The 26375-nt window shown below is 36.7% G+C and overlaps 1 protein-coding gene across 2 annotated transcripts in view; it reads left to right on the top strand.

Moving 5' to 3' along the window:
- The window catches only part of obsl1a (obscurin like cytoskeletal adaptor 1a), a 38634-nt gene that overhangs the window by 8929 nt on the left and 3330 nt on the right, over positions 1 to 26375 (top strand). The window contains exons 6-21 of one of the 2 annotated variants that reach the window (XM_036570563.1): positions 89 to 355; positions 1446 to 1721; positions 2814 to 3089; positions 5075 to 5350; positions 6302 to 6574; positions 7778 to 8053; positions 8457 to 8732; positions 11414 to 11689; positions 11791 to 12066; positions 14168 to 14437; positions 14578 to 14844; positions 16717 to 16986; positions 18236 to 18502; positions 23451 to 23717; positions 25625 to 25737; positions 25833 to 25986. In XM_036570563.1, the coding sequence (XP_036426456.1) occupies positions 89 to 355; positions 1446 to 1721; positions 2814 to 3089; positions 5075 to 5350; positions 6302 to 6574; positions 7778 to 8053; positions 8457 to 8732; positions 11414 to 11689; positions 11791 to 12066; positions 14168 to 14437; positions 14578 to 14844; positions 16717 to 16986; positions 18236 to 18502; positions 23451 to 23717; positions 25625 to 25737; positions 25833 to 25986 (4080 nt within the window). The remainder of the gene's footprint in view (positions 1 to 88; positions 356 to 1445; positions 1722 to 2813; positions 3090 to 5074; positions 5351 to 6301; positions 6575 to 7777; positions 8054 to 8456; positions 8733 to 11413; positions 11690 to 11790; positions 12067 to 14167; positions 14438 to 14577; positions 14845 to 16716; positions 16987 to 18235; positions 18503 to 23450; positions 23718 to 25624; positions 25738 to 25832; positions 25987 to 26375) is intronic. The other variant, XM_036570564.1, reaches the window with a different exon arrangement.

The raw sequence follows: 26375 nt of genomic DNA, 5'->3' as shown, positions 1-26375 counted from the left end.
TGTTCTGTTTGTCTGTCACATGTATAATATACATAGTCCGAGAATATTAAATACATTTATAATGTCTTCTATATCCTCATATCCACAGCCCCCGGTCCGAAGATCAAAACCTCGCTAAAGAATGCAGTGGTGACTGAGGGGGAGGATGCAGTGTTCTCCATCGAGCTCTCAGCCCCTATGATTGGCACCTGGTTCCTCAACAGCACTCAGCTGCAGGCCAGCGAGCGCTTTAGCATCAGCCAATCAAAAACCCTACACACTCTGCGCTTTCACAACGTGCCGAATGTGTACAATGGAGCCGAGATCACGTTTATTGCCGCTGGAGTCCGTGACTCAGCAGTGCTGCAGGTACAAGGTACGGAGCTTTGGAGCTTACTGCCATGGTTTATATGTTACATGTACCATAGTTTTACAATCTGATTAGACAAGCAGAACTGCCTCAAGTAACTAAGAATAGCCTATACAGAACTGTACTACATGTACACTGTCGTTTGAATTACTGTTTTCAGTAATATGTGTACTATAAAAATCTTATATATATTTAAATTTACATATTTTGCATAATGTCTAGGTGAAGCTTTAAACAATTTTATTGACAAATCAAGATTAAGATGATTCAGTACTATTTGAGAGTGATGTAGGGCACTGGAAATAATTATTTTTTTTTTTTTGTTTTGACTAAAATTTTTGGTGGGAAAATTTCAGAATAGAAATAAGTTTTGTCTGAAAAAAAAAAAAAGATTAAATATGTGTACAATGTCAAAATAAAAGACTTGGTAGGTAAATATTGATTAAAAATACTGTTTTTGTTTTGCTTTCAGAATTTCCATTTTGTTGAATCAAAATAAAAGTGAAAAGTGCTGATCAAATCTAATTGCAGTACACAAAGACACTTTTGGTGTTTAGTTTGTTATATACAGAAGTTATTAACATAACAAATGTTGAATGTGAATGTTGGTGTACAGTCATATGCAAAGATTTGGGTGGCTCTGTTCTTTTGCTGATTTTGTAAGTGAAATAAGTTAAAGCCTCTACATAGAGTGTACTTCTGCATATTTCAGTGCACAAGTACTGTTTATTTTCAGAATTTTACATATTAGGGAAAAAAATAGTTAAACATAAAATGTGGTCACTACAAAAGTTATGGCACATTTTGTATTTCATGTTTTTTTTACAACATGTTAAAATAAACTAAGCAAATAAATAGAAATTACACAAAACTTGCAAAAAGACAACACATTTGAGCTTGTTCACTTTAGAGGATGCGTTCACTTATTTTCACTTCAAAGTCAGCAAAACATAATTTGACCAGGAGTACACTTTTGCGCATGCCTGCATATTTGATTGATACTTTAAATTGGTTTCTCGGTCTTAACTGTGTTTTTTCATAATGTACTTTTGTGGTGAAATAATGAATAATGATGAAAGTTTGCTGTGTTTTTCAGCTGCTGTGGCAAAGTTTATCCCTCTGGCAGAGGCGGATAAGAATAAGAAAGTCGAGTCTGGAAATCCGATTGTGCTGTACTGTGAGATCTCTAACCCTGTAGCGGATGTGCGCTGGTTCAAAGATGGGCAAGAACTTCACCGAGAGGAGGGGCTGAATATCCAATCAGATGGCAACATGAGAAGAATTGTTATCCAATCACCAGAGTATTCCCACTCTGGAGTGTACACCTGCCAATCAAATGATGATGTCATCACCTTCAATGTGGATATTAAAGGTAAATACCAGTTTGTAGGTTTTGTAGTTTCTGAAGCATTCATACTAAAGCAAAAAAATCTAACTCAATCAATTCTCCCTTAGTTTTAAATGTACTCAATCATTTTAGAGCACACCTTCAGCACATAGTTGAGAGGGACAAGACTCAGCAGAAGTACAGATAAAATTGGGACTACAATAACTGCTGTTACTGTTTTAGCTCTACAACATATTTTTGTCCATTTTTATAGATAACAGTATGTCCTACAGTGTTATGAAAGTCTATTTGAGAGTATTTGTGGTAACTGTTGAATATTTAGACATGCGGTTTGCATAATGTTAATTAATGTCTATAAACTTTCATTATTTTATTTGCATAAGCCTTGTTGCTCCAGTGCAAAGCTAAAAAAAGCACAATTTGGACACTGAACATGTCTTGAACATTTATCGTAAGGGGAAAATTGTGTAAATTTTGTCAAATTTCATTCATTATGTATAATGTTGTAAGTAATTTTTTTAGTGCAAGAAAGTATGTTGTTACGCTATATGATTAAAAAGTATCTTATATGGCATTTTAGACCATATATACTTCCAGCGTTGTGGCAACAGTTTTGGGAAGGCCCTTTCCTGTTCCAGCATGACTGTGCCCCTGTGCAAAACTAGTGACCTGCACAGAGCCCTAACTTCAACCCTACTAAAAACGTTTGGGATGAATTTGGAACATCAAGGTCTTCTCAACCAACACTAAGGCCTGACCTCAAATGCTCTTTGGACTAAATGGCCACAAATTCCTACAGACACACTCTGAAAACAATCTTGTGGAAAGTGTTCCTAGAAGAGTGGAGGCTATTATAGTCACAAAGGGGAGTACAACTCCACATTAATGCTCATGGGTTTGGAATGGGATATTCAACAAGCTTGTATAGGTAAAATAGTTAGGTGTCCACATACTTTTGGCAGTAATATATATGAATTTGCACAGCTGTAACATAAGTGCCTCATAATTGCTCACGAGGTACAGAAGGTTGTGTGTCAGGCCTTACAACAGGACTGAATTTGTTGAATTGGACTGAAAACCTATTCTCTCTAACGTTAACTAACCAAACACCCTCAGCACCACGGGCCACGTTCCAGAGTTTGACCGAGGCAGAGAGGAACAGGTCTGTTGATACTGGACATCCGTTAGTCCTCCGCTGCGAGTTATCTGACCCAGACACAGAGGTTTGCTGGCTAAAGGATGGGGAACCGATCTGTCCCCAAAGTGGAATAGACATGCAGACTAACGGGAACACTAAGACGCTGGTCATCGAGTCAGCTGATTTCTACCACTCTGGCACATACACTTGTTGGTCTGCTGATGATGTTGCTGTGTTTGAGGTGGACATTACAGGTGACATGGAGGGCTTTTAGCTTGTACTTCTGCAAACCTTTGGCCTTTTAATTCTTTCCCTTAACCTCCACTGTCTATCCCTGTCATTTTCACAAGCATGGATTGAGCACATTGTATACTACGGTGAATGCTTTTGAAATGCAGAACTCACAGTGTACCTTTTACTAATATTTCCTACCTAACTCTTTCCTCTTTCATTTTTTTCCTCCATCTTTGATACAGCATACAGTGCACACTGAAGTAAACCTTGCGTATTTCATTCATAGATGATCAAATTTGTCTAATTGCATGGATGGAAAAGAAACCATAACTAAAAGCTGATTTATTCTTCTGTGAAGATGCACATAAACATATCACACTTCTCACTCTCATAACTTAACTTAGTTTAACTTTATTTAAAAATTTATTTGGAAAAATGTACAGTAATCTATGTAGGATGAAATGTGCCAAAATAATAAAAAAATAAGTAAGTAAGTAAATGAATAAATAAATAGCAGAAAAATATAAATACATAAATTTGGGACATAAAACCATAAATAAATAAATAAATGCATTTTATTGATTTATGCATTTACATAATTCTACATTATTTATTTATAGATTACTAGACTTCCACCAGTACGCAAAGAAGAAAGACTAAACCTACATGTGTTAATCATAGAGAAAGCAGTGTGTTCAGTTACTCTTGCCTTGTTTTTGAAACACTGCTAATACATCAGTGATGACTGTGGACTATGATGAATTTCTATGCAGTTATGCTTGATAGTGGACAAATTACAGAGTAGACAATTGGACAATGACATTGTTCTGCTTCAGGCAGAGGAATTAATTGCAATACGAGCATATTTTATCATATCACAACACACAACTGTAATTTATCATATTAAATTACAAAATTACAATAAAAAAATTGCATTTGATTTTGAATAAAAGTATGAGTTACATGTAAACCTAAAATTCAAATGGGCACTCTTGAATGTTAAATTCAAACTATAGAGTGGTATGCAAAAGTTTGAATATATATTTGCTGAGTTTTACATATCGGAAAAAATAAACATAAAATATGAAAAGTGTGCATAATTTTGCACAGTTCACATTTTATGTTCTAATATTTTTTTCTGATATGTTAACTTCAGCAAATAAACTCTCAACTCCTTCAGAGCACCGGTGGTTCCAAAACGCACTTCGTCATATTTCACTACAGCTACATTCAAAAAGTGGGTGTAATATGAGAGCTGTAACTGTCTTCTTTCCAGTCAAAGAGATGGGTAATATAATTTTAAACCCTTATGATAAAAGAAGCTGAACTCTATTGAAAGTTGGCCCATTTTCCACAAATCTGGGCTATAAACTATAAACAGATGGTGTCTCTTCAGTGATCTGCTCTGTACAAATTATTTTTATAAAATACTACAAAGAGTGTCTAAGATTTTTGGCTTTCAGCGGTAAATTGTATATAGTAATATGTGTATGATCATAAAACACATGTTCTGTTAATTTGATGGGAGCTTTTACAAAAAAAATAAATAAATAAAATAAAAATTTACATTTATTTCATGCAGTTACTGAATATTTTGCCTTACGATTTGGTCATGTAAATTCAGATAGAAAAACCAAAATATACCCTGGAGAATGAGAGGTTAAAATGTGCAGAAGTGTGTTCTCTGCAGAGGATGTGTCTCACTTAGAAAATCAACAAAACATCTCATTTGACCAGGGGTGCATATACTTTTGCTTATGACTGTAACTACACAAATTCACTTGTTTTGGCATTTCTTTATCATAATATTTTTGTTGTTGGATGATATTGTGTGAATGCCTCAATAATCAGCCAGTGGTTTAAGGGGTTAACATCATTTATACTCATTTTTACTCCTTCACAACAAAAATCTCATTAGTTACTAATGTTTGAATCATTCTTACACACAACAGTTGGTCATATCTGCCCATGCTGATGGTATGATTTTCCTCTCTGATTCTGCCAGGTACCCCAGTGTCGTTTAAGGAAATTCCAGCAGAGGAGAGGCAGAAGAGTGTTATAGAGCTGGACCCTGTGGTGCTGCACTGTGAGCTCTCCAGGCCTGACGCCACCGCCCGCTGGATCAAAGATGGAGTTGAGGTTCTTCAGAGTGACAATGTCACCATCCAGGCAGAGGGCAACATGCGCAGGCTCATCATCCGCTCAGCACAGCTGAGTGACGCCGGCGCCTACACATGCCAAGCAGGAGACAACACCATGTCCTTCACTGTCAACGTTAAAGGTTAATGCTGATAGAGCGCAGCATGGAATTTTGATATATATGCAGTCAAGCACATGACCTAGATTCCCAAAGGCAGTCTAGAGCTGACCTGCTCATGCTTTGCCCATAAATACATTCTTTCATATAGTGATGTGTAAAAATTTGGGTGTAAATAAGGACACACCCTCTAAAGAGAACATACTTCTGACATTTTAATGTGTCTGAATTTAGTTAGTTAATTTAGGAAAATAAATATTGCAATAATGTCATATTTAAGTGTGTTCACTGTAGAGGATGTTTTGGCTTATTTTCACTTAGAAAATCAACAAACGTGTAATTTACGTGTAAAAAAATAATTTGACTGGAGATATTTAAATGTTTGCATACCGCAGCTACTGTTGGACTAGGTTTACAGAGCACTTGCAAAAATCTCTTTTTTTCAAAATGTGGGAAATTAGAGTGCAATACAAATTTTATATATTTTTGTATGTGTATGTATGTGTAGTTTTTGTTGTGTTACTTCAGCTACAATAGTTAGTGGTGAAGGCTACGACATTAGTTCAGCTAGTTAGCAATATTAAAGCAGCAGAAGCCAGGAATGTTTCTGCTTCGCCAACCAAAGTGGTCTTTATGCTAACAGTGTAATCTTTTTCGCATACATACAAAATTAACATAATTTGACATTAATAATGCAAAATATCTCTAAATTTACACTCTAAAATTCCATATTCCATAAAGATTATCCAGTAGCTACAACAGAACTTATCTGTGGGTGGAGCAAATACATGAAAAAGACTAAATGCATGTTGATCAAACCTCAACAGAGTGCATCTGATTGTGGAGTCACAATTTAAGAAAATGAATCATAAAGTTCAGTTTTCGCACCCATAGTGTTGGTTTGGTTGTTGTTATTCTTGTCCCAGTAGCTCGTTCTGTATTTAAGGCCTTGTTGCTATTATTGTCATTAAACAGAGCAACCAGTCATGATTGTGGACCCGAAAGACGATGTTCATATGGATCACTATGTCTCAGAGGAGATCATTCTGAACTGTGAGCTCTCTCGCTCAAATGGACAAGCGTGCTGGTTTAAGGATGGCCTGAAAGTCCAGGAGAGTGAAAACATTCAGCTGAGCGCTGAGGGTCCATACAGGAGGCTGACCATTCTGTGTGCCTCCAGGAGGGACTCGGGAGAGTATGTGTGCGACACAGGAGCTGACTCTGTTTTCTTCCAGCTCAATGTGACAGGTGAGAACTACTGAACCAAGAAGCTCTGTCAGTGGAACCTGTAGAAGTTTTGAGTTATTATTGGCTTTTTATGTACTATTTAAACATGGACAAAGAAGTATAATTTGTATACAAAACAGTAAGTTTTCATCAAATTCTTCTCATAATACAGTGTTTCTCTTATGAACATAAATGTCAAAGTTTAGAATTTGCATTTTTTTACAGAATCTTTCCCCAAAAAAAAAAGGGCTAAAAGGGTTAAAAGTAGCCCCTTTTTTTGACCTGCATTACTGATGTTGGTTAACGCAACAACCTTGCGAGCACTTACACATAAGCATGCTGATTAAATTGTCTTTAGGATTATTAAAAACATATCTTCAACCAGGTGTGTTTAAACGTATGACTGGAAGTGTTTGAGAGAGGAATAGCTAAAATAAAATTGGCTATAAAAATGAAAAGGTAATTTGATTCATCATTAGATTAGAGCACACTTTTATTTTACTTTGTTTTAACTCCATCAAGTAGAGGACAGTAAAAAAGCAGCAGTTGATATATTGTAGTGGGTATCATGTCGCAGACTGGAATTAGATTCCCTGCCTGGGAAAGTGCTCCATAATATACCAATAGGAGTGCTTAGGCAAGACTCCTAACTAGGGCTGCATCTGTTGAATATTCTTGTTATTGAATTTTCAATTTAATATAGTCTTGAATGCTCAAATATTTTGCATTATTGCATTAATTATATTATATTTATTACATGTATTTTGCTTTTCAATAAAACAATTAAAATACTTGAAGGAAATGAAAAAACATTACTGTTTATCTGGCAACCCTGAACTGGCTTTGAACAGCAGTGAAGGGGAACAGAAATTGCATCTTGTTAATGTCTATAAAAAGAAACATTTTTATCTGTGAATGGGGTGGTGATGAAGTCACTCAAAACTGCTGGCTTTGATGATCTGTGCAGTCTGAATAATTTTCCTACAGCTAGATAGCAGCAGGATCTCGTTTATTCTCAGCTCTTCATAAACGCATCTGCTAGCTAGCTAGAACTTGGAGTCAAAACTGATAATGTCACTTGGAATTGCAAGAGTCTCACAGATTGTGCCTTTGTGTAGTGCTGGCAGCTGTGTGCTGCTGGTGAGAAACTAGTGTTTCATTCTGAATTGACATGATGGCTCATTGTAACCACTTTATGAAATCTTTCTGATCATGATCAATTAGAGGCTCCAGTGCGCATTGTATCCCCGAGCAAATCTGAAGTGGAGGTGCTCCTGCTGGCTTCAGAAAGGCTGGTGCTGAGCTGTGAGATCTCCAAGGCAGAAGCAGATGTCTGCTGGTACTGTGATGGCATGGAGGTAGAGGAGAGTGAAGAGCTCATACTGGAGGAGGATGGGGTTCACCGCAGGCTGATCATACCTCGTACCACCATAGATGATTCGGCAGAGTATGTGTGTGAAACTGCCAATGATTCTGTGACCTTCTGGGTGAAAATAGAAGGTATATTAATGCTTGGATGTCTGCAATTATTGCTGTCTTTTTGCTATACATTCATTTTACATTTCTTCATTATTATTTCAAATTACATAAATACACTTTAATAATAAACCAAGTCATATAATTAATTAATTTCACATTCACTTTACATTTTGTATTAACAGGGGATCTAGTAGGGTTGTCTTATGTGATAAATATCTAAATACTCTAATAGAGTCCAAGTAAATGGTATTCATCTACCCTCTTCAGAATCAGTGAACAACCTTTTTTGTCCAAATAACTTTGAGCTGTTCATACAGGTGACGTCCACTGGTACATGGCATGGTTTATTAAGAACAGTTTACCACTGAAAAGATGGATTGTTCTGGACTGTAAATCTATCCTTTCTGTATGTTGTTGTTCTCAGAGCCCCCTGTAAAACTCTCCACCTCTAAAAAGACAGATGACATTATTCAGAATTTCGCGGGGGATGCTGTGGTCCTGGAGCTGGAGGTGTCTCGTGAAAATGCAGAAGTGTGCTGGATGAAGGATGGAGTGAAGATGGAGGAGAGCAGCAATATCACCATCCACATGGATGGCCTAATTCGCAAACTAATCATCCACTCCCCAACACTCGCAGACTCTGGCCTCTATACCTGCAACGCTATAGATGACACAATGGATTTCCAAGTCAAAATTAGTGGTATGCTCATAAATGCTATGTTCACATTACCAGCCTCACTGCTCAGTTGATGTATCCACGCTCAGCCCACAACTGCAGTCATTCATAGCAGCTTTTGCCAGGGTGGACCTGCTGTACAGAACACTGGAAAAAATTGCATTCAGAGAAATTATTTCTCACAAATTAGTTTCTGTCAAATTACCTGAATTCGGGTGTGTTTTTAAAAATACTTGTTAACATTTTACTTGAAACCTGCTACATAGCATTGACATAACCACACCATAAACATGCCATGGAAATGTTATATGCTGTCATTACTTGTGGTGATAGATTTTGTTCAGTTACCATCACACTGTCATATCATAACAGTTTATGTAACATGCTAATTTTTGCTAATGGACTTTAGTTAGCCATCATGACATCAAGCATTATGATATATGTAATGGCCGGTTACCGGTAATGATGACATGACACTGTTATAATGCTGAACATAAGCATGACATCTGCTATGATAATTTTATGGCGTAGTCATGTCAACGTTATGTAGCAGTGTTCAAGTGTTAACAAATATTTATTTTGTGAGTGAAAGGTGACACTGTTAGGATAGATTGTCTTATTTTTGTCAGGCCACTGTTAGCATGGTGACAAATTTGTTGTGTTTTTGTCCACCTAGTTTTGATTAGCTGCAAAAAACATAGGCCAGCTTCGTATCATAGTATTTTAAATTGTGCACTCAGCGTTATGTAGCAAATCTAAACTCCTACCTAAATTCAGCATGTTGAATTACAGAATTATTTACCAACATTGTATAAAGCTTGTTCAAACCTAGCTACTCTCATGACGGAAAAAATGTTTGGGCAAAGCATCCATAGGTCTCAGCCCATGCCGTTGGCTTGTATAAAATATGTTTTCATTAAAAATTTGGAAGCTGTATGGCCATGTAAGGCAGAGAAACAGAAAAACTACTCTAATGCAGTCGTCTCCATAAACTTTGGCCAGTTAACATCAACAGTTCTGTCATATTCTGTTTGTTTCTCACATTCCATTTGGACTTACTAGTGTAAAAAGTCATATGATCAGACTGCAGGTGCTAGGGTGAGAGCATATTTATACCAATTTTGGTGAAAATATTTTGTCGCTTTAATGAATGAAACAGATTTCACAATATATAGCACAACAAATGTGGCACAAAAAGACAAAGATACAGTTGCCCACTTACAATCTTACTTTGCAAATGATGCTACATCACTTTTTTGTTGATTTGACTTTCATTCTCTCCCTGTCTTCCTGCCTTAAACTGTACACTCTATGGCCATCACATTCCAAAACTATGGACATTAATGTGGAGTTGCCCCGCCTTTGTGGCTATAACATCTATAGCCACTCTTCAGGAAGGCCTTTCATGAGACTTTGGAGTGTGTCTGTGGGAATTTGTGCCCATTAAGTCAAAAGAGCATTTGTGAGTTCAGGCACTGATGTTAGACACAAAGGGCTGGTTCACAATCAACATTACAATTCTTCCCAAAGGTGTTCACTGAGGTTGAGGTCAGGGCTCTTTGCAGGCCACTGGAGTTCCTCCAGACCAAACTCATCAAACTCTGTCTTTATGGACCTCACTTTGTGCACAGAGGCACATTCATGCACATTCATGAAACATATATTTGTCTAAAAATATCTTTCTATGCTGTAACATTAACATTACCCTTCACTAAACTAAGGGGCCTAGATCAAACCCTGAAAGACAACCCCAGACCATTATCCCTCCTCTACCAAACTTTACTGATGATACTATGCATGCCAGTAGGTTTTCTTGGCAACCCAGATTTGTGCCAGATAGTGAAGCGTGATTCATTACTCAAGAACACATTAAAAACTACTTCAGAGTCCAGTTGCATTGTGCTTTACACCACTCCACCCTACTCTTGGCATTGCGCATAGTGATCTTAGGCTTGTGTGCTGCTACTCAGATGTGAAAACTCCATTATAAGTTCTTGATGCACAGTTCTTGTGCTGATGTTGCTTCTGGAGGCAGTTTGGAGTGCAGTGCAATTAGTGACTGAGGCAACAGAGAATAGATGTTTTTATGCACTACGTGCTTCAGCACTTAACAACCCCACTCTGTGAGTTTGCAGTCTGTTACTTAGTGGCTGAGCTATTATTGCTCCTAAACTCTTCTGTGATTGTGTATAAAGTATTTAATATGATTATCAGAGGAATATATCAGAGTAGAGAACATCTAAACTGCATAGCTTTCTGTTGTTAATGAATTTAATAGTAGAATGTTTCTAACAGGTATCGGAGTTTATACAGTTTGGGGTTGTGATTATAAGGTTTACTGCCTACTGAGGTTGAGACCAGTTAGCCTTTATGGTTGATTTTTGCTCAGATCTGATATTTCTGGCTTCACATTCGTCTTTGTAAGTGACCCATATCTGTGATAAGTAGGAACACACATCTGCCCTCAAAGAACCTGCACACGAGCATTTTCTTAATCGATAACAACCTGTACATGATCCAGATGTCCACACATGACATTGGAGGATGACAATATGTATGACACAGATCTGAAAAGGCAAGAAGTTGTGAACTACATAGCAATAGATGTAGCCCTATTAACATTTTCAAAGTTTTTTACACTTGGGCAATTTCATATCAGTGCAGCTCTAATTGACCTTATTTGATCTCTTTTCTTCTACTGTCAGAGGCACCACTGAAAATCCTGAAAAAAGATGAGGTTAATACAGAGTATAAGGCTCAGCTGTCTGATGACGTTGTGCTGGAATGTGAGCTGTCAAGGCCAAATGGGGAAGTGAAATGGTACAAAAACAATGATCATATTGAGGAAAACGAGCGCTTCTGCTTTGAGGAGGAAGGTGCTTTCAGATCCCTGGTCATCCTCTGTGCAGAGCTGGAGGATTCTGGGGAATATATCCTTGATGCAAAAGATGACAGCATTTCCTTTCATGTCACTGTGCAAGGTATGAAACTCTTTAGAAGTGTATTCCTTTGTATATTTGCTATTTGTGTACATGCATATTCTGAGTACTTGAATATTGTTATGTCTATTTTTGTCCATCAGAGCCTCCTGTGAAGGTTCTAGGAAACTCTGGTCAGTCTGATGTCCAGGAAATGGTGGAAGGTGATGATCTGGTCCTGGCATGTGAGGTGTCACGAGCGAATGCACCTGTTCAGTGGCTCTTTAACGAGAAACCTCTGCTTCCTGACTCCCGCACGTACATCGAGAGCTATGGCACACTACGCAAACTCATAATATCTAATATCCAGCCCTCTAACTCCGGAAAATACACGTGTGACGCTGTTGATGACAAAATGATGACTTTAGTTAAAGTTCAGGGTATGAAAATCCCTCGCTACAAATACTTTTATACAGAAAAGACATTCCAGCTGTATAGAGCTTAGGTTGTACATCATTTTGTAATTGATAACATGCCCAAATAAGCTATTTTTGTCTGTGGAAAAAATGAATGGCGCCCCTGTCGCACGCTGAGGTAAACTACAGTGTTTTAAAGCTAATCTCTTTTGTCCTATATACTTTGAGTAGTCGAAGTACAAGTGATAAATAGTGAAAAAACAAACAAGCAAGCTAACACTTCTGTGCATTTAACTGATGTCACCACTCTTTTAATTCTACAATTGTACAGAACAGTTTGGCCACCCCTCATCAAATTACATGTTTTGTTGATTTTGTAAGTGAAAATAATTTATTAGAGAACACGCTTCTGCACATTTACTGAATTACTGTTGCCTGTACAAAAGTTACGGTTCATTTTATGTTTTATTTTTTTGCAATCTGTTAAACTGTGCACCAATTAAATTGATAAATTGTGCACTACAATTTGCAGATAAATGCCTTATTTAAGTTCCCTGTGGATGATATATTATTTTCACTTAGAAAACATTTCATTTGACCAGGGGAGTTCAAACTCTTACATATGAATGTACACAACACTTGACTCTACCATAAGCCACTTGACTACCATACTTGAGGGTTTGCTTGCCGGTTTGAACAGTGTATTCTAGTGAGATTACCGGTCTTTAAATGTCAGTTGAATGTGCAGGAGTGTTAGTTTGCAAGGAGCATCTATGTAGTAATACTCCTATTTCAAAAATGTATGTAGGAAAAAAAAACATATAGACCTTGGAACTTCTTAGTTAATCACAGCAAGCTATAGGGGTGATTTTTCAAAAATTGCCATTTATTTTTCCTCCTAGACAAAAACTGGATGCTAATAGCAAACTACAAAAGGCTGATACCTCCTTAAAAGTAAAGGCTGCAGGTGTAAGTGCTGAGTTGATTCATAAAGGCTTCTCTCCAAAAATCCATTTGGGCAATTCCTCAGCCGGGGCCTTATGATAGGTAGACAAATACGAAAGATGTTTACAATAAAATACAAACAAAAAAAACTAAGATGCAAGCAAAAGGGAAAAGGAACACAAGAAACAATGCAAAGCCTTTGCAATGACAAAGGCTAAAAAACAACTAAACAAGACATGTTACAGTCATTAAAGGGGAGTGTTTCATTTATTCATAATTTAGTCATTGAGATGCAAATAAAGCCGTTTAGAGTGGTTTCTTTGAAGTGGTGGTGATAGAAGCCAAAGGTCACAATGTCTACAACATAAATATAGCCATTTTCTTTAACCCTCTAACTTCTCAGACTACAGGGACTTCAATGCAAACTGGTTGAGCTATTCTTAGGTAATAGAAGTGTGTAATAAAACTTTGAGTCTGTTGGCAGACCCATGGCCTGTTAAGGGGTTAAGATGTAAAACCACCGGTGAATCTACGTGTCTTTTTTATACTTTTTTAAAATTTATATGTAATGTTGATATTGGGAAAATAGCGATAAATCTGAAAAACAAAAAAGATTTCTCAGGACTGCACGTACCTCTCCACCATAAATGGATCAAAACGAAGTACAATGTAGCCCAAAAGTTTATGTCAAAACTACCATAAAACAATGTCTCAGCATCAGCATTCATAACCATTTAATGGAATAACATTCTGGAAGGGAGCTTTTAGAGACATTAAACTCTTCATACGTCTGATTCCTGTTACCTCATAAACAATTTAGGCTTATTGAGACTTACTGGTAAGTTTCTCTAAAATGGAGCATTTCACATCCAACCACTTTGAATGACTTTATTCACATCTTAACCATTTCATGATGCAGAAATTTTGAAAATCTGAGGAATTCCCCTTTAAGATAGGATAGACAGGAGGAGCCAGCGTGAAGCCAGACAGGGATAGAATATTATCATTTTACTTCATGATCATGATCTGATCTGAAGAAAAAATACATCTGACTTTTAACAGCAAGGTAAGACAACAGAGAAGGGATGTAGACTGGAATGTGGTGAAAACAGCTAGTACTACTCTTACAGCACAGAATAGTGCAAGCGCATAACTCTTGTTGAATCTTTGCCTTCTACAGAGCCTCCTGTTGAGTTCCTTGACAAAGAAGATGTGATCATGGTTACGGGTTATGAGGCAGAGAGCATCACTCTGACAGCCATGGTGTCCAGACACAATGCCCCAGTGCGCTGGCTCAAGGACTGGACGTCAGTCAGTGGGGAACGCTTTCACGCAGACAGTCAAGGCCTGACCCGCACTCTCTCCATCAACCCTCTTAAGAGGTCAGATAGCGGAGAGTACACATGTGATGCCAACACAGATGAGCTACGCTTCAGTCTGCTGGTCAAAGGTCAGGAGCTTTGCAAATTTAAAAATGCTTGATTTTACACCACAAAGAGTAATACTGAAAGGAATATTTGTACATGAGACTTTTAGCTGACCAAACTGTACTCAGTTCTTTGTGTTTCTGTGTGTACTGTGTCTGTTCAGAAATGCGCATCAAGTTTGTGAAACCGCTGTTTGACACTGTGGCCCATAAGGATGGCATGATTACTCTGCGCTGTGAGGTCTGTAAGCCCAAAGCTGATGTGCAGTGGTTAAAGGACGGTGTTGAGATAATCCCCAGCCGCCGTTTCTCCATCCGGGCTGATGGCACGGAGAGAAGTCTCACCATCCACCGCATCACCAAAGAGGACGCAGGAGAGTACGCTTGCGAATCCAGGGATGATTACACCAGTGCAAAGATCAAGGTGGAGAGTAAGTTGGAACAGCATGTTGGTTAGCACTAGGGGTGCTAATGTAAGAGTTCACAGTTCACTATTTACATGGACCAGAAACATTATCATTGAAAGGCTTCCAGGATACAAGCCGCACACACTCTGATCTGAATCATTTTTGTATAAACATAAAAGCTATGGATTGGTGTGAAATCAAGTTGAACAAATACCCCCTTACCCCAGATTTAGTTGATTAGCCAAGACATGTTTGGTGTCTTTGGTATTACACAGGTGCTACAAAGCTAATTTAGCTATCAATTAATGGAAGTCTATGCCACAAATTAGCATTAGTACAATCCACCTAAAAAAGTCAGAAAGCACACAACAAAGCAAAGTCCACATGTTATACTCTATTTGAGTAGTTAACATGTGAATAATACAATAACACAAACTATTAATGCCACTTTTTTATTGTCGTTAACACATTTTCCTACTTTGATCTGCCGAACCATCCATAGTAGTGCAGGCTGAAGTCTGGCTGCTTGCCTGCTGTTGCTATGACTCTGAAACTGTACCCTCTTAAAAAAGATGGTTCTACAAGGGTTCTTTAGTAAAGAAAATGGTTCTTTATAGAACCATGAACACTCAAAGAACCCTTTGTATAATTAAAGGGTTCTTTGCATTAGAAGGTTCTTCAGAATCTGTTTTATATGGTTCTATATAGAACCATCTACAGCATATTCTCCATCAATCTTTTTAAGAGTGAAGCCCTCTCATTCAAATACATCTTTTAAATGGCAGTGTATTTATTACCGTAGTATAATTTTCAAGCAAAACACACCGCTGATGCCAGTAATATCAGCATTCGCAGGAGAGCTATGAATAAATTAACAAACAGCAAAATAACAAAAGCAATAGCAATGTGGATCTACAGGTCCTATAAGGGCCTCCATCAAGGATCCATAAGCTGTATGAACACAAGCAGGAGAGATATAATCACCCATTGGCTGTATAATGGAAATTACACTTTATTTTCACGGTCACTCTGTGGAAATAATGTGATTTAAACATTCAGGTTTATGTGAACCCTGCATTCACATGAAGAACATAATGTTATTGAATTATTGAATTGAATTATTTAAAGTAATAAGTACATTCTAATGAAGCCTACAATTATACAGCTACAACATTCTCTCTTAAGGGTCAAATTAAGCAAATAAGACAAACATGATTAAAATGTCATGATTAACTTCACAAAAAATTTGCAGCTTGGTTTTCATACATGGTCTGTATGTATGGGGATTGAATGGTATATTTTGCAATAGTGTTTACATACTAAATTATTAACTATTAAACTAAACTGTTTTATTTAAAAAAAGCAAGACAATTTCATTTTTTTTCCATGATATGGGCCCTTTAAGTAAATTTCAGTTACTGATGAGCTGTGATTGTGCTGTGCACTCAAAAAAAGTTACTAAACTGTCACTGGGGTTGTATCCCTCATGTCACTGAGGTGGTACACTCAAAGGGTTCATACTCCGTACCTTTAGTTAGGGAACATAGTTGTACCATGTTTCATTGAAATTATGATGTTAAGTTGTATTGACTCCATACATGCTGTCCTAATTCCAAACTTATTATTTTATTTTTCTGTTTTTAAAACATTAGGTTATGAAAATGTACAAATGTACACCTTTCTCCTGGGCAAGTGAACATAGTGTACCTTTGAAATTCATTTAAGGTAGATGGACCTTAATGCCACTGTTGTACCATTTACATTTTTTGTACCTTGATAAACAAAAATGTGCCTACACGGTGCCTTTTTTCACAGTGTGTCTGGACTCTGTGTTGTGTTCTGGCAAGAATAAGGCACATTACATTTAAACCCCTTCTGTCTGCTGTCTTCCTGCAGTGCCCCGTGTGGTGGAGTTTCTCACTGAGCTCCACAACACTACAGTGATGGAAGGTGAAGAGGCCACCTTTAAGTGTGTGGTGTCTCCTGACGATGTTCAGATGGTCTGGTTCATGGATGGAGAGATCATCAAACCCAGTGAGCGTTTTATCATCGAGCAGAATGGCCTGTGTCACACGCTGATCATCCGTAGTGTCCAGCTCCTGGACTCCTCCAGGATCACAGCAGAGGCTGAGGGAGTCATCTCAAAAGCCAGCCTGAAGGTCCAGGGTGAGTGGAGGCAGTGTGATTTATGAAAGCAGGGTTTCTTAGGTACATACACTAAACATGATTTATGATGACTGCATTTCTGAAGGACACTGATGTATGTGTTTACACTATTTCGGTTACAAATTGCTAACATCAAAGTCGAATCACACGGTCAGTAAAGCTCCTGAAGTATAAAGCTGTGATAGTTGTTTAGCTGCAGTTTTGAATTACATTGATTTCTGTAATTGTTCATACCTAAGAGCATAATAGCATATTTATCTAATTAATTACATTTATTTTCAGTTTACACATTGTGTCAAAATATTCTAGTCACTCAACTTTTCTTCAGCTTCACTGATGATCATACATGTACAATGGGTTCTAAACTGAAAATGTTTGAGTTTTTCCATTTAAACCTGTAAATAAACAAAACGTTTTAGAATTAAAAACATGACAACAACATAAGTTAAGACAATAAAATGAAAATGAAATATTTAAGATTCTGCACTAATTCTAGGTCACAATTCAAATTTTAGCAAATTTGTGACACAGACCATGTTCAGGCCTTTGTACAAAAAGACCAGATTGTTGTTGAGCCCTGTCCCATTTAAGCATGTGTTCAGATCATTTTCATTTGGATTTGATCTATTTATCAAACCCTTGTTCAAGTTAATGAACTTAGTCATTGTTCAACTTCCACACTGTAAGTAAAGCAAAAAGGGGACAGAGTAAACACTAAGAAATTCCAAAATTCTACTTTTCACTCAAATTGGTATGCTCATAATATAATTTGTAATGACATTTTTTGTATTAAATTAGAGAATCATGCAATATAAAAATATTCAGTAAAATAAGTGTTAAGTTCTATGAAGCCAATATAAAATTTCCAGGTTATTTTCAACCATACAAATTGTAGAAGTGCGGTATGTTTTCATTGTTTGTATACAGTGTAAATAATTACTGCCCTGTTTCTGTATTTAGTGTATTTTTCGTATCAAAATCATAAATTTACTGGTGAAATGTGATGTTTTAAGATGCACTGAACAATTTCTTAAGGTATTATAACCGAAGATTCTTAATATTACACTCTATAGTCTATTGGAAGTTTAGAATTCACACTTTCGTCCACATTTTGCTTCTTCTTTCAATGACTTATATGTGAGAAACAATTAAACATAAAAGGTATGGTATTCCATGAGGCACTGAGAAAAACAATAAAAAAAGAGTTCTCTCTTTATAGTGATAGATTGACATCTGGGCTGTTTTGCAGAGGCTCAGGTGTTGTTCACTAAGAAGATGGAAGTGGTGATGGCTGAAGAGTTCGGAGAGGCTACGCTGGAGACAGAGGTCAGTTTGGAATCAGGGGAGGTGCAGTGGATGCGACAGGGTGTGGTCATCCAGCCGGGACCACGACACACTCTGACCCAGAGCGGCCGCAAGAGAAGCCTCAAGATCACCAATCTCAGCCTGTCTGACCGTGGAACCTACCGCTGCGAGACCCTCCACGATCGCACACAGGTCAAACTCAACGTGGAGCGTAAGTGTGAATTCAAAATTTCAGAGAAACTGTGAATTCAAAATTTTCAATCTATATCACATTTGTGTTTGTAATTATAGGAGAAGATTCAATTATATGCAAAAGTTTGAACCTCAGTTAAATTACGTGTTTTATTGATTTTCTATGCGAGTTAACACCACAGGGAACAATTGTAAATATTTGTGCAATTGTAAATATTTGTGTAATATGTAAAAAATGTTCTGCAATGTTTAATGCATCATTGCTATGTGTTTGCTGACTTTAAAATATTGGAACACATTAAATATACAATGTGCCATACATTTTGAACATGCCACATTTGATGGTTTATCTTTTTTTCCAATAGGCTGAATTCATCAAATAAACAGTAATTATGCACTAAAATATGAAGAGATTTGTTCTCTATAGAAGATATGCACTTAATGGAATTATAGAATAACTGAAATGGGGGGGGCACTATACCTAGCCTATAAATTCCTATCTCTACCTTCCATTTATGCTCGACATTAAAAAAAATGAAAACAGTCAGAAGTGGGCAATGAAACCTGACAGTACAAAATCTGATTTTAATATATATGTAATTCATTACAGAACTATATAACAAACTATATAATCATTCTAGTATTATGCATGCACTTTGCAGTTGTACAGCAATGACTGTAGCGAAATATGTCCAGACTTCTGAGGGTTAATGCGCTGGAAGAACAGGGTGTTATGATGATTCACCCTCAGCCTACTTATGCTCCGATTATGATGGTGGATCTGGTGTCAATTTCTCTGTTTTCAACAATGGTTATAAATAGCATGTGTTGTGCAGTGTGACTAAGGAATCGAGTCAGTTTCCAAATGTAGAGGTGAAAACATTAAGACTTAGTTGATATGAAGTCATAACAATGTTAACCCCTTAAAATCTCAGGCTTATTACATACTAAAGCTTATTATTCAGTAACTACTAAAAAATATATAATAAAATACATTTTGGTGTCTAGTTAATAATATTTAAATTATTAATATGACAAGTGATATCAAACTTTTGAAGATTAATCTTTGTCAGGGTGGACAGTGCTTATGAGTCAAACATCTAACCAATCAAGGATGTGTGTCAAAGGGCCCATATCCTACTGTTTTCTTGCATTTTATTTTTTTCCGATTTGGTCCTTTTTATGGGTTTATTTGCCATTATTCATTTTTACATGACAATTATCCAACCTCTCTTGTTATATCTTAGAATGAATTAGAATTGTCACTGTGCCTTTAAGATATATGTAGCACTGTTCTGATTGGCTGCCCTGTGTTGTGCCTCATTCAAAAAGCAGTCTGGGCTGAAACACTCCATACAACATCAGTGTGAATGGGTGGTGGCTAAACTGCTGTAGGCAGAACAGACACATATATGTAAATGTTTTGGTTTTTGTCACACTTCAGCTTAGTTTCTATATATGTAGTGAGGTGTGAATGATTAACCAGGTCTGTTTAGTTAGCAGCGTTGTGTCTACTGGGCATTTTAGGACATCTACAGTACTAAGCTTAATTTACTGGGCTAAGAAATTTTATTTTCAGCTAAGACAGGCTAGATATTAAAGAAACTTTGATCAATGTGACCTTAAAGTTTTTGAGTAACCACTGAAACCAATTTTACAGTGTACTTCTGCTGCCTGACCACTGCTATTGGTATGTGGCACAATGCTATCACATACAAAAATAAACTCATCCTGCTGGCTGGATAAAGCCTGTTTGTGTGAGAGGAGACTGATGAAACATCGGTATGTCATTTCAGAAAGGGCAGGGTGCAGCTACCGCTGCTGTTGGAGATGTGCTAAACCCGTCTGATGATGATGATACTAGAGGTGGGACCGATCCGATACTCAGTATCTATTTCCGGCCAAAATGCTGGACTGGATATGAGACGAGAAAAACAAATCCTTTCTGATGTAATCTAGCCTTTTCACCTGAAAAAAGAAAATTTCACCTGTGTGAAAGTCATGTTGTTGTATACTACTTTTGTCTTGTCCAACCCCCAAATAATATCATAATTCATAAGTCATAATGCAGTTAAAATGACCATTTTCTGACCTCTCTTTATCCCATAGAACTAAACAGGCTTTTGTTGTTGCTGTACCTATAGGACTGATATATGTAAATGAGCTCTGTTCTGATTGGCTGCCTTATATTGTGCCTTGTTCAATAAGCAGTCCAGGCTGAAACACTCTTCATAACTTCAGTGTGAATGGGCGTGGCTAAACTGCTGTAGGTCAAATATATGTAAATATATTAGCATTTGTGACATCACAGAAACAGAAAGTGAATTTACAATGAGCTGTTTTTGCAGCATAGTTTCCAAGCATGGTCCATGGAGTGTATCGACCAGGGAGTGAACACTACATTTTTAAAACTTTAACAGTGTTTACATACTACATCAAACTCATTTATTTCTAGAAAGTAAGGAAAATGTAGTGTTCCAAAATAAGGCCCTTTAAGCAGTTTGAGTGTGGTTGCCTACTACCATAGACAACCATCTTAAGTAAAATGCTCAACTAACAATTAATAACTCAAACTTTATGTAGGCATCTACTGTATCCAAGGTTTGGAATGTATTGGTTCAAGCAGAGCTTTGACCTGACCTCACTGGCTTATTGCAAACGCCCTGTATATTTAGCAATGAAGCTCCAGTATTAAACTGGGAAGGTTACCACCTGCTGTAGTGCCTTGTGGTCAGTGATAGTGAGGTTCCATAGTGGTCTGTCGGGTAGTAGCAGGTCAGTATGCTGATCACTGGGTATCTATGGATTGTTCTAATGAATTGGTTTAAAGTCAGAGTTTAAAATACTTTTAATGAATAATACTTTTTGAACTTTTTTAACTGGCTTTAGACAAAAACACTACATAACACCACTAAAACTTTACCAGATGTTTCAGTAGTGACTGTTTCGGCAGTGACAATATTAGTTAATTTTAAGCAGAACTCAAAAACGTTAGCCAGTAAACACCTAGCAAATACAGCTTTTAACAGTTGTACACACATAAAACAATAATATTTTTCATTAAAACACAAGAAAGTTTACTTAATTACAGAAAATATGTATTTTGGTACTGACCATTTTTAATGTTACACACTGATTTTCAGATGTTGGGACACATTTTTTGGGACACAACAGTGGGATCTAACAGCTCATTCTGTGGCCATGAGGGACAGAGATGCAGTCTCACTTCCAGCTCTAAAATACAGGGGTGTGGCTAAAACAAGGCTCTGTCTAAAGATTAAACTCTTTGTGTTTTGGTAGTGACATGAAAATGTGGGACAGCATTTTTTTTTTTTAATTGAACTCAGGAGAGATCTAAATCGTTCAACTTCACTTTAAAATAAATCAAATAGGTAATTTGAAAAATTTGAAAAAATATTAAAACAATGTAAATATTATTTTCACAAGTACAAATTTAGGGGTTAGGATTTGGGACAGACACCTCCCAATACAGAGTACCCTATAAATGATGAAATTGTATATTTAGCTTATAACTGTCTCAATTAGTGGGATTTCAATAGATCATAACATACTCTGTGTACATTTCTAAAGTCTGAATAGGTTTTTTTTTTCTTTTACTGTGGGACCTGAGTTTGAACTAATTCAGTAAAAATGCTGCATATACAAGATTAATGTGATCAAAGTGCGTCAGGAAAAAAAGTACACAATTTTCCCCTTACCCCAGATGTGGTGAGTCAGCCAAGATATGAATGGTATTGAACATTTGCTACTTCAGTTTTGCGCTGGAGCTATAATGCTTATGTAGCTGACAATTACTGGAAGCTTATTAGACCCAATCAACATCACACAAACTGCATGGCTAAGCGAAGGGACAGGTTTTTGTTCAGGCAGCGTGCTATGAAGCGTTTCACCTTATCTCTACAGGCTGTTTCATCATTGTCGGTGACGAGGCCCATGACTGTAGTGTCGTCAGCTAACCTGAGTCATGCAGCTCAGTCGTGAGTGAACAGGGTTTAGAGAAGTGGACTGAGTATTCTGAACAGTGTTCAGAGAGAGTGTTGTGGAAGTGCAGTTAGTCATTGATGACATTGATTATAGAAAAATGTCAGTGCGTTGTTTATTAAAGGTCAGTTACAGAAAAGCTATCAAAATAATAATTAAAACAATTCTAATTAAAGAGGATGTGTTGTGTATTTTTGTACTTGTGTATTTTTATACATTATTAAACAGGATAATCAGTATCAGGTGGCATGCCTGCATATTAATAAAAAATATACTTATATTTTATGTTATTTATATTATTATGCAGTTATTATGTTGTTTATGACTACTGAAAAAATGTATAAACTAGGCTTTGTATTTAGCCACTCAAATACGCTCAAGGCATGTCAATAAAAGTCTTTCAATGTTGACTGTGCCACATGACATGACAAAAGTTTTTCAGTAAGTTGAATACTTTTAAATCTATCATGTTTAAAAACATGTTATGATTTTAAGTGTCAAGCATGAAGTCATGGCAAACTATTTTATTTAGAATTTTATATACCTACTTAATCTGCATGTATAGTTCAAGGGTCACACCACTTAGCATTTTTAGACTTTTTTTTTTTTGCCCCAAAAATATATGCACATAAAGCAGTACTTTAGAATTATGTGATACATGTCATGTATTTGTTCCTTTTTTGTAGAAAACTTGGACACAAAAAATGTCACTATATCATTGTCCTTTAAAAGCAAAAGAGCTCTATAAAGCTTTAGAATGATTACATGATCATTGTGGCGTGAGGGGCGTTATTGCTTCTGCTGTTCTTGTTGTACAGATAGAACGCTACATAATAGCACTGCTGTGACAGGAGCAAAGTGAAAAATAACACTAGAATAATCAGTTAGAGAGGTTGTGTCCTTTGTGTAAAAAGCACAATCAACTATTGATGGGATGATTGAACAGAACCTGTTGACTTTTAAAGCCAGGAAGATCACCATATGCAAGGGGCTGATGGACATCGAGACATTTGAGAGAGAAACAGCCTCATTTGAGTTGGAGCTGTCCCATGCGGACGTGGAGGGCGTGTGGCAGAAGGACGGACTGAGGGTCAAACCCAACAACACCATCTGGGTCAGTGCCAATGGATGTGTGCATAGCCTCACGCTCACCAACCTCACCCTGGAGGACACAGGCACCATCGCCTTCTCTGCAGATGGGCTCCGGACCTCAGCACGGCTTGTGGTAAAAGGTGAGCATCTTACACCAACCTTTTAAACTTTCGTTAGTGTTGGCCTATATTATGATGCCATATGCACCATTTAGAATTTGCAATCACCATTCATTGCCATTCTTTCCAAGAGACTTTCTTTCAGTTTTTTTTTAAAGAAACCTGAAGTGATATTGTTGCAGACCGCCAAAGTTCAGTCTCAGAAGTTGATTTCATTTCCTGCTTCTTTTGGTTCAAGTAATTACAAACACATTCAGTGATGTTGGGGTCTGGACTATTGGGATGGACTCATTGGGCCTCATTTACCAATATCTTCCTAAGTTTTTCTTAAATTTGTTCTTGAGAAAGGTCCTAAGAAAAAGTCTACGTTGTATTCATGACGTGTTCTTAAAGTGCAGAACTGTTCACACCTTTGTGCATTTGATTGTGTGTAGATTCTGTTCGTACCTAAGAACAAATCCTAAATATGAAAACATTGGTGAATGTCATAATCTTCTTAGAAATTGTTGGTTAATTCAAGCCCTTTGTTCTGAGAACACTAGCAGCTTCCTGTTTGAATTGTAAATGTTCTTGGTTTTTTCCATTTCCTTTTTCTCAGTAATGGCTTCTTTGACGTTGACACATCCTTTCATACCCTTTCAAATGTGAAGCAAGATCTCTCAAAATCATCTCTCAAAGCTTTTGGTGGTCAAGAAGCTCTTGCATGGTTGTTAGGAATGCCAATTTCTCTCTGTCTTTTAACCATTTTTGAAACTCAAAAATGCAAGTGGATTATCTTATTTCCTTGAAAAATGAATAATGAGTACTTACTATATAAGAGTAAAAATAAAATTGAATAAATATCCTTACTATCAAAAGAAAAACATCTCCAAAACAGTAACTTACTAAAATGTAAGTCAATGTAAAAAGGGTTTGTTACAAGTGATTTCTATTAGTACTGTAAAGCTATACTATACAATACTATACAATACTATACAATAATGGAGATACATCTTTATATATATATATATAATATATATATATATATATTGTAATTGTCATGTACTGAGACTGACAACTAAATAAACAGTTTGTCCAAGACAGTGACAAATAAGGCTTTCAAAATAAAAATAAAAAAAATAAATGTGTTAATATTTGTTTCATAGCTTTTATAATAGTATAAATTATAACTACATACATGTTTTAATTTTACCACCTTAAATATTTCAGGTGGCGTTACCACACTTTAATAAAAAAATGTATTTTAAAGATATGTACCGTTACTAAAAATGTGTGTAAACTAGTCTTTGTACTTGGACACTCATACACATATATTTAAAATAAATAAATAAATATTTTGATTTTCATGAGGTCACGTGGCCTGACTTTGTAAACTGAATTATGCCCCAAAAAAGACCACTTTTTCAACATTTTTGAAAGGGCTGCTGTCCTTGCTGTTGCACCGTACAGGTCACTTGGGGTCTTCTTCATGGTGAAATGCCACTTTTTCCTAAAAGCATGTCAGAATAAAAGTCCATTGTTGTTAGTCTGTGTGACATTTGGAGAAATCAGAATTTCCAGACAAATGTTTTTCAATGAGTTGGAGTACATTTGAAGCTGCCCTATTTTTCACACTGCTATGGTTTTAAGGGTTTCAAACTTGAGATTCGTGTTAAACTATTTGATTTAGACTTATTTTTAATGGTTTCCTTAATCTTCACACATGGTTGAATGGTCGCACCACCTGACATTCTTTTAAGTGAATTTTATGCATATTTTGATGTTTCAAAAATGTATATAAAGTATACATTGTAGGAAAATAATGGGCACCAAAAAGCACATCATGTCATTGATCCATCCCAAGGAAATATTTAAAAGTGCATTTTTATTTGGCTTTCTTCAGTTGCAGAAGGTGAAACAATAGACAATTGTCTTTCCTTTATTTGCAGAGACTCCAGTCGCAATCATAAAGAAGTTGTCTGATATCCGGCTGGAGGAAGGCTCACCTGTCATGCTGGAGTGTGAGCTGTCCAGGCAAAATGTGGAAGTCCGATGGCTGAAGGTATTGCCACTCAAGAGCTCACTAAAAGAAAACCTGTGTATGTATTATGTATCTGTTCTCTGATACATGTGCGCTGTGTACATTTCTAATGGCAGAATGGAGTGGAGCTTAAGTCAGATAAAGGCTTGAGGATCTACTCAATGGGTCGTAAGCGCTGTCTGCAGATCATGCAGAGTAGCGTCAGTGACTCTGGCCTCTACACCTGCGAAATCGGTGACCTCTGCACATTCTGCAAGCTTGAAATCTATGGTATGGGTTTTGTCATAAAACATCTTTCCTAATACCTATCACTGTTTATTGTACTGAGAGGGTGGACCTATCAGAGGGTGCCCTATCAGAAGATCCAGGCTTTTTTGATTATAGGTCAGTATTTTTATAGTAATTCCAAATGTGTTGATTCATGGTGTTGATGTCTTCAGTATTATTCTAAAATGTAGTATATAGTAAAAATGAAGACAATGTTTACACTTATCCAAAAGTCTAAGATCCCTAGTAAAAATGCTTCTGTGTTGCATTGTTTTTTAATGTAGCAAAATGTTTTTCATTACAAATTATATTATCAGCCTAACAATCTGAGCAGAAAGTAGAATGTTTGAAATATAATGAATGGTAGAATTTTTTAGTATTAGAAACGCCCC

The sequence above is a fragment of the Colossoma macropomum genome, unplaced genomic scaffold, assembly GCF_904425465.1.
Source record: "Colossoma macropomum unplaced genomic scaffold, Colossoma_macropomum, whole genome shotgun sequence".
Lineage (NCBI taxonomy): Eukaryota > Metazoa > Chordata > Actinopteri > Characiformes > Serrasalmidae > Colossoma > Colossoma macropomum.
This window is presented reverse-complemented; position numbering and strand designations above follow the sequence as displayed.